This window comes from Leptopilina heterotoma, unplaced genomic scaffold (genome assembly GCF_015476425.1).
Source record: "Leptopilina heterotoma isolate Lh14 unplaced genomic scaffold, ASM1547642v1 Lhet_397, whole genome shotgun sequence".
Classification (NCBI taxonomy): domain Eukaryota; kingdom Metazoa; phylum Arthropoda; class Insecta; order Hymenoptera; family Figitidae; genus Leptopilina; species Leptopilina heterotoma.
Genome location: NW_025111062.1, coordinates 229,317 through 246,782, shown reverse-complemented (window position 1 = coordinate 246,782; position 17,466 = coordinate 229,317). Strand labels below are relative to the sequence as shown.

The 17,466-nt window shown below is 23.5% G+C and overlaps 1 protein-coding gene across 2 annotated transcripts; it reads left to right on the top strand.

Moving 5' to 3' along the window:
- The first annotated feature begins 744 nt into the window (after positions 1 to 744).
- On the top strand, positions 745 to 17,143 carry LOC122506115 (DDB1- and CUL4-associated factor 6-like). 2 transcript variants are annotated; one of them, XM_043618112.1, is made up of 15 exons: positions 745 to 1,461; positions 1,602 to 1,756; positions 6,369 to 6,483; positions 6,584 to 6,762; positions 7,358 to 7,493; positions 7,592 to 7,752; positions 9,680 to 9,851; positions 9,991 to 10,669; positions 10,761 to 10,870; positions 10,940 to 11,035; positions 11,323 to 11,380; positions 11,524 to 11,652; positions 14,883 to 15,135; positions 15,281 to 15,386; positions 15,961 to 17,143. In XM_043618112.1, exons 1-15 carry the CDS (start codon positions 1,371 to 1,373, stop codon positions 16,014 to 16,016), a joined length of 2,496 nt encoding a protein of 831 aa, XP_043474047.1. In that variant the 5' UTR covers positions 745 to 1,370; the 3' UTR covers positions 16,017 to 17,143. The 2 variants fall into 2 exon arrangements, with proteins under 2 accessions (XP_043474047.1, XP_043474046.1); XM_043618111.1 differs by having other exon boundaries at positions 746 to 1,461; positions 11,515 to 11,652.
- Positions 17,144 to 17,466: the final 323 nt, after the last annotated feature.

The following is a 17,466-nucleotide window of genomic DNA, read 5'->3' as shown; positions in this document are numbered from 1 at the left end:
ACAAATTTTTTTAATACTTTGAGTAAAAATTATAAAATTCTTTTTAGAAATTCAATTATTTTCGTGAATAATAAAATTTTACGTAAGAATTCAATTATTTTGATAGAATTTAAATAGAATTTCTGAAAAAAATTCAATTTTTCCATAAATAATGAAATTCTATGAAAAAATTCAATTATTTTTTTAAATTTTTATAAAATTCTTCGAAACAATTCATTTATTTCCAACCATAAATAATAAAATTCTTGGAAAATTTTCAATTATTTTCAATAATTTTAATAAAATTTTAAAATTGTTTAATAAAATTCTCAAAAGAATTCAATTATTTTAATAAGTAATAAAAATTCTTTTTAGGAATTGAATTATTTTCATAAATAATAAAATTCTTCTCAGAAATTTAATTATTTTCATAATTAATCAAATTTTTCTCAGAAATTCAATTATTTTCATAAATAATAAAATTTTTTTCAGCAATTAAAATTCGTCAAAATAATTCAATTATTTAAAAATTTGCCATGATAAAATTCTGTACGAGAATTTAATTTTAAGAAACATTCAATTATTTAATTAATTATTTATTTTAGTATTTTTCTATTAAAATAATTGAATTCTCACAGAATTTTCTAATAAAAAAAAGAAGACGATAAAACTTCTCTCTCACACACATTGAGACTATTCAAAACTGTGTACACACCTTTATTTACTACCAACCACACTGACTATAGAAATCACTGCTACCAATAGTGTCAACCCTTTTTTTATTGTTGCGCGCGCTTCTATTGTAATATTCACAGTTCTTTATGTTTCCTAATTTTTGTTTCATGTTATTATTTTTTTCCGCCATCTGACCTCTGTGTAATTTTACCCAACAAAAAAAAATGCACCTTTAAACAAAAAGCAAAAATGATTCTTTACAACTAATTGTTGTTGTTCTTTTTTATAAAAAATACTGTGTGCCAATTTCGCCAATAAACACTTTGACATCTCACGGTAAAATTATTATTATTGTGTGCTTTAAAAGTCATAAAAACCGCATCATCGCAGAAGGTTTCGAAGTTTGCTATTGCCAATCAGCTGTTTTCAAGATCCACGATCTCTCTTAAAAAAAGTGTGCAATTTTCAAAGAGAATTTATTTTTAGTGTGGTGCAATGGTGCGCGTGTCTTTGTTAAATCGTCGCTTTGTCGATAAATGCCGTTTGCCTTTTTATTTTTTCTAAATAATAATTAGAGAGAAAATATTCCTCTTTAGTCTTCCATTAAACGAAAAAGAAGTTTTTTTTTAAATCGTAAACTCCCGAGAGGATATTTTTGTCCTGTCTCCAGATTTTTGCAGATTTTCGCCGATTTTCTCCCAATTAAATCAGGAACAATGCAAAGAACAAAAGCCAGTATTTTTCATGATATTTATAATCAACCTTACAATGATTGCACGAAAGTTAAACTCTACTCGAGTACAAAAGGTAAAAAACAAAAAAAAATTAATATAAAAAATAGAGTATCAAAAATAAAAATTATTTTACAAAATTTGTCATATTTTACTCTTTAACTATTTAGAGATAATTTTTTTTTACTTAATTTGTGTAATTTATTTTTAAAATAGCGAGTCTTCAAATGATTCAACGAATGTCATTGCTGAAGAGATTAAAGGTCCACGATGGTTGTGTTAATTCAATTTGCTGGAATAGTACCGGAGATTTAATTTTATCTGGAAGTGATGATCAGCATTTGGTACTCACGAATGCTTATACTTATCAGGTATAATTTTTCAACCTTAAAATAACTGATTTTCATTCATTTATCCGCACTTTTTAATTTACGAAAAATATTAGAAGAAAAAGAAATATTAAAAAAAGAAGAAAGATTCTATTTAAGAAAATAGAAATAAATTTTTGTTGATAACTAATTTCTCATCATCATCATCATCATCGATCCTAAAAAATTCGTGTCATTCTCATAAGCTCTGAAGTTTAATTTTCAACCGGTTATAAACTTTGATATCACGTGAGACAGTTATTTTTATACTCCTGATGTTCAAGGCTTACTCGTTAAAATAGTAGAGCAAAAATGATGATTGGTCATGCCAAGTAGGATTTATCTTTAATTTTTAATCTTCAATTTTCTCTTATTTCAATTTCCTTTTCTTATTTCGATTTTTATTTATTATTTAAGTATCACTCGAGATAAAATATTCAAAAAAAAAAAACACTTTCAGTATAATAGCAAATTAAATAATTTGCTGAAAGTACTTTTTTCGTCATTCAATTTTGGAAAAGTTTTATTAAACATTTAGGTACAATTTTGAAGTAGAAGAAAGATTATTTTTAGAATATACAATTTTTCTTAAATAATTTTTGTAAAAAGGGAAGATATTTATTAAAAACTTGGAAATAATTTCTATTCAAGTCGATAAAATTTGGAGAAACTTTTATCGAATTGAATAGAAATTAAAAAAATAAGTTTCAATGAACCTTCTTGAAGGAATTTATTGTTTCCGTCAATTTTTGTTTGCACTTGTCAAGGTTTAACATTGGCATATATATTTAAAAATGCAATGTCTTTGCCAAAGAGATCAAAACCTCTGCACGTGTTTCTATTCGCTCTACTTTGAGAGTTGATTGTTGTAATCTCCATTGTCTTTATAATTATTCATAAAATTGGGAACAAAATTTTCGTGAAATTCAAACAATTTTCTTAACAATATTTTTTAATTATTTTTTTAAATATAAAATCATTAATTGATTCAAAAGAATTTTTGAGACTAGTTTCAATTTTAGAAAATTTCTAATTGAATTCATTTCAAGAATTTGATCACAACATTTTTTTCAATAATTGAATTCTTTCGAGAAAATGTAATTAAAATCGTATTGAAAATAACTTAATCAAGGTTGCGAAAGGTCAGGGAAATCAGGGAAAAGTCAGGGATTTTTATTAAAAGTACTGGAAAAAATTAAATTTTTAGAATTTATAAGAAAATTCTGAATTTTAGTCTTTTTTGTTTGCCTCAAACTATGAAATTGTCAAGAATTCTAATACGAAACCATCAATTTTTTCTATTTCTGACAATAATTTATTTTTAAATAACTTAATTCTTCAAGAACTATCATAAAATTATTAAACTTAGAAATTATTTCAATTATTTTTAATATCTACTATTTTAATAACATTTTCCAAAAGAATTCAATTATTTAAACAAAATTTTAATAAAAATTTCACAGGAATTCAATTATTTACCAATTTTTTTTATAAATTTCTTCGAACCAATTAAATTATTTTTAATTTCTTAATGAAATTTCTCAAAAAAATTCAAATATATTTAGAGAATTTTAAAAAAAAATAGTTTTGAGAAATTCAATTATTTCTAAAAATTTAAATAATATTCTTTTAAAAATTCTATTATTTAAACAAATTTTGACAAAATTCTTTACAAGATTTAGTTAATAAAATTTTTCATACAATTCTTTATAAAAATTCAATTATTTTCACAAATAATACATTTTTTATGGGAATTGAATTATTTAAAAAAATTTGAATAAAATTCTTCGCAAGAAAACAATTATTTTCGTGAAATATAACATTCTTCCTTGGAATATAATTATTGTCAAAATTGTTTGTAAAAATCTTCGAAACAATTCAATTATTTTCGTAAAGAATAAAATTCTTCGGAGCAATTTAATTATTTAAGAAATTTTAATAAAATTCTTCCCAAGAATTCAATTCTTTTCAAAAATAAACATTTTCACAGGAATTCAATTTATTTAAAAAAAAATTTAATAAAATTCTTCGTCAGATTTCAATTATTTTCAATATTTTAATGGAATTTCTCGATGGAATTTAATTTTCTTTTTTTTTAAAAGTTTTGAAAAATTCTGAGAAATTCAATTATTATTTTAAAGAAGTTTGAATAAAATTTTTCACAAGAAATTAATTATTGTCATAAATAATAATTTATTTTTCTCCGGAATTCAATTATTTTCATAAATAAAATTCTGCCCAGGAATTCAATTCTTTAAAAAATTTTTTAATAAAATTCGTTGCAAGAATTCAATTATTTTTATAAATAACAAAAGCTTATCGTAGAATTGCAATTATTTTTTATACAATTTTAAATGAAATGATAGAAAATTGCATTTATTCTTAAATTTTTTTTTTAAATTCGCCGAATGAATTCAATTATTTTTAAATAAATTTAAATATTTAAATTATTTATAGAAAATTAAATTCTTTTAAACAAATTTTATTAGAGTTTTTGTAAATAATGACGTGAGGGATTTTTCCTCACTTTTAATTTTTTGATCGATCCGGAAAAATGAGCGACCTTACGGTATTTTCACCGTAGGTGGCGCCTGTTCTCGGCCACTTACCGGTAAAGCTACGCAATTTTCCATATTAATTACATGAAGTGCTGTGTGGTGCGCATACGCGATTCGTGCGAATATGACTTCGCTCAGTGCGTAGATATAAGCGGATCACCGAGAAATGTACTTCGACAACCGTACCCGACCTCTCATTGCCTGGAGGGGGAGGTACCGGTTCGAGCTAAGAAATAAAAGCAAACTTGAAATCACACAAGCTAGCTTAATTTTTCTCCTATACCCATTTTCCTATCTTCCATGCTACGAGCCTCGACTAGCAGCCAGACGGAGAAGGAAGGAAGGAGAGAAGGATGGAAGCTATTCCCCAGCCGCCTTGGGTCCCCCACCGCCTGCCAATTCTCTCCTAACCACGATGTCAGCTCAAAGGCCCCCATCGTCCGCCTCACTGCCACGTACCCCCCCCCCCCCGCTCAACGTCGATACCAAAATTCAACCTGCATCGCAGCACCGAGGGTTGCATTGGTTCCCCATGCAGTTCCCCATAAGGGTTAAATTTTCATTCCCCTAAATTCTCGCGGGTCAACCGGCCACTCTTAAAATACTAAAAATTCAATCTACCCTTTTAAAAGTTTCGCAGCACTCTTCTGTGAACAAATTTGACGAGAATTTCCCTACCCGTAAAAAAGGGAAATTCGCCCATGTCAATAATTACATTTTTTTTTGAAGAATTTCATTCAATTTCGTAAAAATATTGTAATTTTTTGAAAATAATTTTAATTAACAATTTTGAAAATAATTGAAATTTACAAGGAATTTTATTAGAAACTTTTGAGAACAATTGAATTGTTTAGAAAAATTTTATTACAATTTTAAAAAATTATTGAACCTGTTAGAAAAAATTTCATTAAAATTATCTTGATTATAATTGAATTTTGTCCTAAAAACTTAATTAAAATTTTATTAAAAATAATTGAATTTCTAAAAAGAATTTTATTTATAAAAATAATTGAATTCTTGACAATAATTTTACAATTTATAAAAATAATTGAATTGTTTCAAAGAATCTTTTATCAGAATTGTTGAAAATAATTGAATTTTGATTAAAACTGTTAAAAATAATTGAATTTAAATAATACTTTTAAAAATAATTGAATTTTCTCGAAAAATATTATTAAAATGTTTTTTTTAAATTGAATTCTTTCAACAAATTTTATTAAAAATTGCATTAAAAATAATTGAATTTTTGCAAAGATTTTTACTGTATTTATAAAAATAATTGAATTCTTGCCAATAATTTTACAATTTATAAAAATAATTGAATTGTTTTAAAGAATCTTTTATCAGAATTGTTGAAAATAATTGAATTTTCATTAAAACTGTTAAAAATAATTCAATTTAAATAATACTTTTAAAAATAATTGAATTTTCTCGAGAAATATTATTAAAATGTTTTTTTTTGAAAATTGAATTCTTTCAACAAATTTTATTAAAATTGCATTAAAAATAATTGAATTTTTGCAAAGATTTTTACTGTATTTATAAAAATAATTGAATTGTTTCAAAAAATTTATTAAAATTTTGTTGAAAATAATTGAAATTGCAAAGATTTTACTATTTAAAAAAATAATTGAATTGTTTGGAAGGATTTATATTAAAATTTTATTGAAAATAATTGGATTTGTGGAAAAATTGTACTATTTATAAAAATAATTGAATTCTTCCGAAGGATATTATTTATGAAAATAAGTGAATTTTGTAAATTTTGATTATGAAATTATTCTAAAATTTATACCTATTTGAAAATAGAAAAATTGTAATTTGCATAATAATAATAACTATTAATTATTCGATGTTGTAGTTTTAGTTGTGACCAAAATTGTTAATTTATATTAATTGACGTTTTATTTTTTTATTGCAGTTTTTTTTTATTTCTTTGATGAAACCAAAGGAATAAATGAAACTACAATAAAAATTAAAACATTATTTATTGTAATATTTAATAATGTTTAATAATCTATTGGAAAATTAAAATTGAAAATTATTTCTTCCCACAGGTATTAATAAACCATAAAACTAGCCATAGAGCAAATATTTTTAGCGCTAAATTTTTGCCTAATAGTGATCATCGAGTTGTATCGTGTAGTGGTGATGGAATTATTCTCTTTACAGGTAAAAATTCATTTTTTCAAGAAACATTTAAATTTTTAAAAAAACGATGTTTTATGTTTAGAATAAAAATTTATTTAAATTTGTCTTTTTTTTAAAATAGATTTACTGAGGTGGACCGGAACATTTCATAATCAATTTAATTGTCATAGCGGCACTACCTACGAAATTGCAACAATACCCGGTGAACCACACAATTTTTTGAGTTGCGGAGAAGATGGAACTGTGAGATGGTTCGATCTTCGGATAAAAGACAAATGTAACGAGCCAAGGTGTAAAGAGGTATTTTTTCAAATATTTTAATTTTTAATTTTAGTGAATTCGAATTAATTTGAATTGACTAAATTCAATATATAAAAATTCTTCGAAAATATTCAATTATTTCCATAAATAATAATATTCTTCTCAGAAATTCAATTATTTTCATGAATAATACAATTCTTCTTAGGAATTTAATTATTTCCAATAAATAATAAATTTATCATAAATAATAAAATTCTTCTTAAAAAATCAATTATTTTCATAGAATTTAAAAAAAAAGTATTTATAGAATTTAATTATTTTATAAATATTATTTTGAAATTTTGGATAATTTTCTTTTTAAGAATTCAATTTATTTCTGACTTTAAATTATAAAAGAAAGATTTGTAATTAAAAATAATTTGGTTTAATTAATTTTTGCTATTTTTTAATCTTCAAAGCATTAAATTAGAATTTCATTACTTTTAAAATTCAAAACATTAAAATGAATAAATATAAAAAATATTTGGGAAATAAAAAGCAAACGAATTCAACTAAATTCAAGTTTAAAATTAATTAATTAATTAATTTATTCATTTAAAATTACAAATTTAAAAACGAGAAAAATTTTTAACAGGATGTTCTCATTTCTTGCCAACGGGCTGTGACTGCTTTGTCTGTTAATCCAGTTATGCTTCACCAAATTGCAATTGGTTGTTCAGATAGTACAGTCAGAACTTTTGATAGAAGAATGTTGAGTACACATGCGACTGGTAAGAAATTTTTTTTTTTAATCTAAATCCTCTTTTCTGATTCTAGTATATAAATATAATAATTTCTATGATTTAACTATGGAATTACAATTTTTCAGGTTCCACAGATAATGGAATGGGATCAAGTCCATTAAGCAGTTTCACTGTGCCTGAATTTGATGGAAATTCATATAGAATAACATCTTTAAGCTACAGTCCAGATGGCCAAGACGTTCTTGTTAGTTATAGCAGTGATCATCTTTATTTATTCAGTGTAAAGGTAAATTTTTTACAAATTCTTCCATTTCTTTTCTTTTTTTTTTTTAAATAAAAACTTTGAAATAATTACAAAAAAATCCAATAAAAAATAGTCAAAAAAAATTAATTCTACAAAATTGTTAGTTAAAAAGATGAAAAATTCAAATTTTCAAAGATTTAAATTTGAAACATTTTAAAAAATTCAATTATTTCTAAAAAATTGGCGTTATAATGCTTTTAATATTTAATTATTACCTAAAATTTTAACAGAAATTAATTTTTATATCGATTTTTATTTAGAAAATTCAACGAGAATTGAATTATTTAAATAGAACAATAAATAATTTATTGAATAATTCAATGTTTCTTAAAATTGAATTCTCATAAAGAATTTTAACATGGCAAATTTTTAAATAATTGAATAATTTTGACGAATTTTAATAAATATTTTAAGAATAATCACATTTTTCAAGGTATAACTATTAAAATTGTATTAAAAATAATTAAAATTCTGCGATGAATTTTATTATTTATCGAAAAATTGAATTTTTAAAGAAATTCTTCTAACATTCATTTTAAAATAATTGAATTCTTGCAAAAATTTTGTTTATGGAAAATAATTATTTTATTAATGAAAAGAACTTTTGTTTAAATTTTTCTAAATAATTGTAATCTTATTCTAAAAACTTTATTATTTATGAAAATAATTGAATTCATTTTGCGGATTTTGTGAAAATATTTTTTAAGAATTTTATTATTTATCGAAAAATTTTATCTTAATTATGGAAATAAATTGAAATCCTAAGAAGAATTCTATTATTTATAAAAATAATAATTGAATTCCTGAAACAAACTTTATTATTTATCGAAAAATTTAATTTTTTCAAGAAATTTTAATTAATTAATTTTAAAATAATTGAATTCTTATACTAAATTATATTTTATCATTTATGGAGATCCATAAATGTCTGTGAAGATATTTAGGTATTATTTATGGAATTAATTGAATTTTTTTTATTATTTTTGAAAAAAAATAAATTTTTACAATAATTCTATTAAAATTCATTTTAAAATAATTTAATTCATCCAAAGAATTTTATCATTTATGGAAATTATTGAATTCCAGAGAAGAATTTTATTCAAATTTTTCAAAATAATTGAAATCATGCCAAAAATTTTTATTATTTATGAAATTAATTGAATTCTTTTTGAATTTTATTATTTATAGTAATAATTGAATTCTTTTTAACAGAATTTCTTTTGAGAATTTTTGGGAAGAATTTTATTGTTTTTTGGAAAAATTGAATTTTTTAAATAAATTCTATTAAAGTTTCTTTAAAAATAATTGAATTCTTGCGACAAATTTTATCATTTATGGAAATAATTGAAATCCTGAAAAGAATTTTTATTATTTGTTGAAATAATTCATTTCTTACGAAGAATTTTATTATTCATGAAAATAATTTAATTCTTTTTAAGAATTTTATTAAAATTTTTAAATTTAATTGAAAGTTTTCAAAGAATTTTATTATTTATGAAAATAATTTAAATTTTTCGAAAAATTTTATTATTTATGGAAAAAATAGAATGTTTTTTCGAAATTGTATTCAAAATTATTGAAATCTTACAAAAAATTTTATAATTTATGAAAATAATCAATTTATTGCGAAGAAATTTATTTAAAAATTTGTAAATAATCGAATTCCTGGGAAATTTTTACTATTTATGAAAATAATTAAATGTTTGTGTAGAATTTTATTAAGAATTTTTTTTTTCAATAATTGTATTCTTTTGAAAAATTTTATTAATATAGGTATTGAAAATTATTGAATTGAGGGAAATTTTTGAGATATAATTGAAATTTTTGACAAGAATTTTAAAATAATTTTTCGAAAATAATTGAATTTCCGAGCATTATTTTATTATTTTTATGAATAAAATGATTTTAGGATCAGGGAAGTGTACATTTCAAGAAAAATATGTCCCATGGGAAGAGTAAAGGATTAAAACATCCCTTGAGATCACCACAACCAGTTCGACGATTAAGATTGCGTGGAGATTGGTCTGATACTGGACCAGATGCCCGTCCTGAGCGAGAAGGTGGTCGACGTAATGGACCAGGTATCATGATCGATAAAGAATTAAGAACAGAGAAAAAATTGAATTAAAAAATAGAAAATAAACAAAAAAAATAAATAAATAAAGAATAAAATAAATAAATAAAATAAATATTTGAAATTAAATTTTATTTTCTTTACAGAAATTGCACAAGCCAGACCCGTTCTGCACACGTCCTTAATGCAGAGAATGACTGACGTTCTCAGTAGAATGCTCAACGATCCAGCAACAAGGGCCGCCTTAAGTGGAGGCGGTGAGGACAGTTTAGAAGGCGTTATGGAGCAGCACGTCGAGAATAATCAGAACAGTACGGAAGGAAATTCGGAACTTAATGTCGCGGTAGGCGGCAGTGAGAGCGAAAGAGTCGAACACGAAATTTCTGATAATAATGAAAATCAAAGTGAAAATCCACCTGGCCAGGAATCTCTAGTCGATAGAGAGAGGGACTTGACAATAGTAGAACCAGTTGAAACGCAAACGCCTCTCGAAGCAAAAGCAACGACGAGTGAAAATTTAAGTGATAAAGTAAATAATTTAGGGGAGGTGAGTCCAACACGTGAGGAGTCTACTGCTTCGTCAAGCGCCGAGTCCACTACTGGCAGTCGGGTCAGTTTTAATGAAACAGTTGCTCCCATGGAAACTGAATCTAGTCACGCCGAAGAGCAATGTTGTCTTCAATCATTCATAACGAATAAACGTCGAATGAGTCAGCTTTCAACATTAAGCGAGCACAGCGCGGATGTTGGAACTAGTCACGAAGGAAGTATTATGGAAAATCTTCAAGATCGATTGACAACAATGAGAGACGGATTTCTCGAGAGGTAAATTTAGAATCAATTTGATTAAATACTAAAATTAAAAAAAATACTAAAATTGATCAATCTTTCAATATTTTTATTTTTTTTATTCAAGGCACGGCAGTGAACCCGCAGTAAGTTTAACTTATTCAGATAAAAGTTCAACGAACGCGACGATTTCTCTTGGAGTCGCAGACGAAGTCACACGTGACGCTTATCATCCAGGTAATTTAGAAAATTTGGTAATTAATTTAAAAAATTTTCTCAAATAAATTTATTTATTTATTTTTACAGAACCATCTGCGAGTGGAAATAGTAGGATGCAACTAAGCGATGCTGGACCAAGTTGTTCGCATGTCAGTCAATCAAATTTTAGTGATATTCGTGAAAGTGAGTCAATTTTTTATTTTCTCTAAGTTGAGACTAATCGAGACACAATGTTTTCATTTATATAATTTTATTTCCAAAACGTAATTTATTTAAATAATTTCTATATTCTGGAAATGTGTTCGAAATTTGAATTCAATTGATTTCGTTCGCTTCTTGTTTCCTATTTTTTTTTTTTTGATAACTTTTCTTCTTAATGTTTTGAATTTTAAAAGTAAGAAAATTTTAATTATTAATTTTAATTTCTCGCGTAATTTCGACTGATACTTATTATTCTTCGATTATTGCAGGAACAGATGAAGATGTTTATAATGACAGTGACGACGAAGAAATGGAATCGAAGCGAAGGTGAATAATTTATTCCACAGTTAATGAATTTCCAAAACGATTTCATATTAATCGAAAAATAAATTAATACCTAGGAAAATAATTTTAACTATTTAATAGAAAATTATTTTCAATTAAATTTATTAATATGTCAGACTTGATAGTGCTATTGAAGTCGAAATGGATGAGGCGATCGCTAATGCCCGAGCATCTCAGGATGAGGAACCTTTTGATGAATCCTACATAACGGAACTTCACGTCAAGCAAAAATACATGGGACACCGTAATGCGAGGTACAAATTTCTTTTCTACCCTCTCATATTTTTTTTTTTTTATTAACCCAGCATTCTTTTCATAGCTATTTACAGAAGATTAGTAAAAAAATCTGGCAAAAAAAAAACAAATAATAATTGATCTTAAATTTCATAATTAAAATAAGTTTTGGAATTGAATTATTTTAGAATTAGATGGAATTTTGCTGTTCAAGTCAACGTCCATGTGATTGTCCTGTTAACAAAGTTAGCGAAAGAGAATCATTGAAAAATAATAAATAAATAGGGATCACAGAACTTTTTCTTCTTGAAAAATCAAATTCTAATCGATTTCAATGTTCCAGGGCTCGAAGTAGGTCCGTAAATCCTGAAACAGTCCGTAACTTTGCTTCAAGTCCGTAAAAGTCCGTTTTTTTGAAAAAAGGTCCGTAAAGTCTGTAATTTCATTCAAAAAGGATGAAATATTCGTAAATTGTACGATATAATTTTGAGAATTTTAGAGAAATTACAAATGATTGCAGAAATTCAATTATTTTTAAAAGTAATAAAATTCATCGCAAAAATTCAATTATGTTCAAAATTTTTTTTAAATTCTCGGCAAAATTTCAATTATCTTTAGAAATATTAAAATACAATCCGAAATTCAATTATTTTCAAAAAAATCTAAAAAACATTGTCAACTTCTCAATTATCTTTAAAAAATAAATAGCAAAATTCTTCGACAAAATTCAATTATTTTCAAAAATTTTATTAAAATTCATTAAAAAATTTCAATTATTTTCATAATTAACAATATTTATCACACGAATTCAATTATTTTCTAAAGTAATAAAATTCAATTATTTTAAAAAAATTTAATAAAATCCATTGCAAAATTTCAATTATTTTCAAAAGTAATAATATTCTTCGCAAAAATTAAATATTGTTCAATATCTACTATTTTCATAAAATTTACCAAAAGAATTTAATTATTTAAAAAAAAATTTAATAAAATTCTACAAAAACTTTTATTTATTTTCAAAAAATAATAAAAATTTCACAACAATTTCATTAATAACAAATTTTTTTTTATAAATTTCTTCGCAATCATTCAACTATTTTCATAATTAATAAAATTTTTACCGGGATTCAATTATTTTCGTAAATAATAAAATTAAATAAAATCTTTTTAGGAATTCAATTATTTTCAATTGAATTTTAATCGAATTCCTCGAAAAAATTCTTAAAAATTTTATTAAAATTCGTCCAAAGAATTTAATTATTTAAAAATTTGTTGATAAAATTTTTAATAGGAATTGAATTCCAAGAAACATTCAATTATTCAATAAATTATTTATTTTTGTTTTTAAATAATTGAATTCCGGTAAAATTTTCTCATAAACTTTGATTTTGAAAATAGATTTCAGTTAAAATATTAGATTATAATAATTGAATTCTTTCGAAGAATTTCATTAAAATTTTTAAAATAATTGAATTTTATTGAGACATTTTTTTAAAATTGTCTTAAAAATAATTGAATTTCTACCAAAGAAAGTTTTATCAAAACTTTTTAAAATGTTTGAATTTCTACTAAAATTCTGATATTTTTGAAGATAATTGAATTCTTGCGAAGAATTTTATTAAGACTTTTGAAAATAATTGAATCTCTGCAAAGATTTTTATTATTTTACGAAAATATTTAAATTCTTGCGAAAAATTTTATTAAAATTTCTGAAAGTAATTAAAGATTTGCTAAGAATTTTGTTATTTTTAATTTATGCCAACAATTTTATTAAAATTTTTAAAAATAATTGAATTCCTGTTAATTGTTTACAAGAATTTAATTATTTTTGAAAATTTTAATAAAATTCTTCGCGAAGAATTCAATTATTTTCATAAATAATAAAATTCAATGCAGAATTTCAATTATTTTTAATACAATTTTAATCGAATTTTGTCGAAAAATGTAATTATTTATTAAAAATTTTATTAAAATTCGTTGATAGAATTAAATTATTTTCGAAAATTTGTTGATAACGATTTTTTATGGGAATTGAATTTTAAGAAATGTTCAATTATTCAATAAATTATTTATTTGCATTTTATTTGTATTTAAATAATTGAATTTTCGTAGAATTTTCTAATAAAAATTTATTTTTATTTCATAAAAGTGAATTTCAGTTAAAATTTTAGATAATAATTGAATATTAAAAGCAATATAGCGTGAATTTTGAAAAATAATTGAATTTTGTAATTAATTTTTTTGAATAAGTTTAATTGAGTTTTTTTAATATTATTTTTAGTTTCTATTTTCTAATATTTATTTAATTAAAGAATTTACGAATAATTGAAATTTCGTAAAATTGAATATTGTAAAGAAATGAATTTGAAAATTGTCAAAGAACTTTTTCGATAATTATTAAAAATATTCGATATAAAGAAGAATTTTATATAAAAATTGTTAAAAATAATAATTGAATTGATAATGATTTTAATTATTATAAATTATTTTTATTAATAATTATTATTAATTATTATAAAACATGAAGAAATCGATGACTTCGAGTCGAAGACTCGGAGTTATCGATTATGAAAAATTGAATTTCTATAGTTTTAAGTAAAATGTTCTCTTATCTGATTCGGCCTGAATTTATTTTTGTCAGTTGGTCCGTAATTTTTTATTTTTGGTCCGTAAAGTCCGTATTTTTAAATACTTTCACTGCTTCGAGCCCTGATTGTTCGAAAAGGTGAAACTTAATTATTTTTAATTTTTGTATTCACAATTTATAAATAACTATAAAATTAATGTAACAGAAAAGTTGGAAAATAATTAACTTGAAAAAAGAATCTGTAGTAGTTTCTGTGATTCCTGCGAAAAGATCCGTTTCATTTGAAAATTAATGAAATTACAAAATTTCCAAATAAAACGAATCTTGATAAATGTTCATCATTGTCATTTTAGTTTGAATACTTCAATTTTAACAGCACTGGATTCATTTTTAGAAGCATTTATGAAGTGGCGAAACATTTTAGAGAATTTTATGTATAGTTGTTATCTACGACTGAACGCGACAATGTCGGCGAGATTCATTTGTATTTTTCTTGTTTTGTCTCGAGAGTAAATATTTGTTCAAAGTAAAAAAAAAAAAAGAACATACATTAAAAAACAAAAAGTCCCGAAAAAGCCTCCGAGCGGACTGGGCTAATTTAGAGTCAGTCCAACGAAATTTCTCATCTTCTGCCTTCCCCTCGTTTCACTCTAGTTTCTTTAGGACTATGATAAAGGAAGCAAATTTCTGGGGCGACGATTACGTGATGTCTGGAAGCGATTGTGGACACGTCTTTGTCTGGGATAGAGAAACGGCAAAACTTTGTATGTTACTCGAGGCCGATCAGCATGTCGTCAATTGTCTGCAGCCACATCCTTTTCTTCCAATGCTCGCCACTTCTGGAATTGATTACGATGTCAAACTCTGGGCTCCCATTAATGCTGAGACAAATTTCGATGAAACTTTTGCAGACGACGTGAGTATAATCGATTGAATTTCATTTTATTTATTTATTTCTTTATTTTTGGTCATTTTTCAGATAAATAAAATAATAAAGTAAATAAGATAAAGACAGATATTTTTAATTGTTTTTAAATTAATTAATATCCGTTTCTTTGTAGTTGAAGAAAAGAAATGCAGTTATGTTGGAAGAAACCAAAGATACAATTACAGTTCCTGCTGTATTTATGATAAGAATGTTAGCGTGTTTGAATCAAATACGCAGAGGTAAGTTTTATTATTTAAAAGAATAATTTGGTATGTTTTTAGGACTTTAATTTTTTGTCGAATTTTATTATTTATGGAAAAATGGATTTTTTTTTAGAAATACTGTTAAAATGCTTGTATAGAATTTAAAATACTAGAATTTTTATTATTTTAGGAAATAATTAAATTGTTTGAGAAGAGTTTTATTATTTATAGAAGTAATTGAATATTCTTAAGAAATTCTATTAAAATTATTTTCATAAAACAATTTTCTTTCGGAAAATTTTATCATTTATAGAAATAATTTAATTTCCAAGAAGAATTTTTTATTTATAGAATTAATTGAATTTCTTAGAAGAGTTTTATTAATTGTTGTTAATAATTGAATTGCTGAGGAGAATTTTATTATTTATGGAAATAATTGATTTCTTTTGAGAATTTTATCAAAATTCAATTTAAAATAATTAAATTTAATGGAAGAATTTTATTAAAAAATTTTTGAAAATAATGTTGATGTTTAAAAAGTAAAATACTAAATAATAAATATAGAAAAAATTAATTCTTTAAATATAATAATTTAATATATTATTTACAGGACGTGGCCGCAGAAGCAGAAGTAGCGATGAGACAGACGAAATGCGAGGCGGTTAATGATTTCTCTTTCATTAACCAAAACATTGTTTGATAGCTATTTATACATTGTCTCATTCGAAGGACTCACACACACACATACACTCGTTAAGAATGAAAAAAAAAATCCCCTACTTTTTAAAATGCTCAACAAGAATTTTTTAAAGTCTTCATGAACATGCATATATAAATAGTTTTAGATAGAAAAACGCCTATATTTTGTAATATTTAATCGAATGAAATTTAAATATTCAGCTTGGAATTGTTTTCATATCCAGAGAGAGAGAGGATAGTAGATTTTTTTCTATAGACAGTAGATTCTGTTTTTTCAATTCTACTGCTTAAATTTAACAAAAAAAAAAGAATTTCTTATAAAAGAAAAACATATTTTTAAAAAAGTGAGATTTTACTTTCTCGTATATATTTCGAATTTTTAGAGAAAAATTAAATAATTTTTAAATAAGAAATAAATTAACTTTCCCAGTGAGATATGATTAAATTTTTAATTTTATAGTTTTAATTTAAATATCTTTCGTAGATTTCATTGTTTTTACATTTAAAAAAAAAAGTTTGCATTTTTGTCCAATTTGATAGATTGGACTGAATCAGATCTTCCTATTTGTAAACTATATCCAATGTATGTATATTAAAAATTATATATTTTGTGTGTACCAAGCGATAAAATAGAGGTTGTGAGAATATAAATTATTATTTAAAAATTAATTCTTTAGAGGTGGATAAATACCAGAAAAAAAAAATTTGTCACACAAATCTTAAAAAGTTTGATACGTCTTTTTTTTGTCACGTGTCGAAAAATGTGTGCCTTAAATTTGAAATATCCTAAATTGAGTTGCGTATTAAAAAAAAATTGAAGAAGAAAAAAAAAGCAACTATAAATATCAACAATGGTTCTTTAAAATTCACCTCTAAAGGATTTTCTCGAATTGACTGTAGATAGACTAATTAGCTTTTAAGCACAAGTTCCTTAATAAGAAAAAAAAGTAACTTAAATCGAGTACCTTAGGTTTTTAGATATAAAGAGTGTTTTTTGCCAAGATGCTTTTCAAACGTACGTATAATGTGAATTTTACAGAGCGAAAGTATATATTGTAGGCATTTTGTTAATAAATAACAGCTTCGGAAGTAAATTTTTTTGCTATTATTCCTCAATAGTAAATTAAATTTAAATTAAATTTTCTTAATAGTTTAAAGTTTTTATAAATTAATTTTTTTAATAGTCTAAATTTTTTATAAAGTTAATTTTTTTAATACTTTAAAGTTTTTATAAGTTAATTTTTTTAATACTTTAAATCAATAATTTAATTTATTATTTATTGGTTTAATAATTAAATTGTTTCTAATATTTCTCAGTTATGAATTTCTTTGTTTTCTCTGTTTCTCTTTCCTTTGTTCTCTAAATAATTCTTTTTCTCATTGTCTTCTTCATTTTCTAGAAATTGAATTTAAAAAA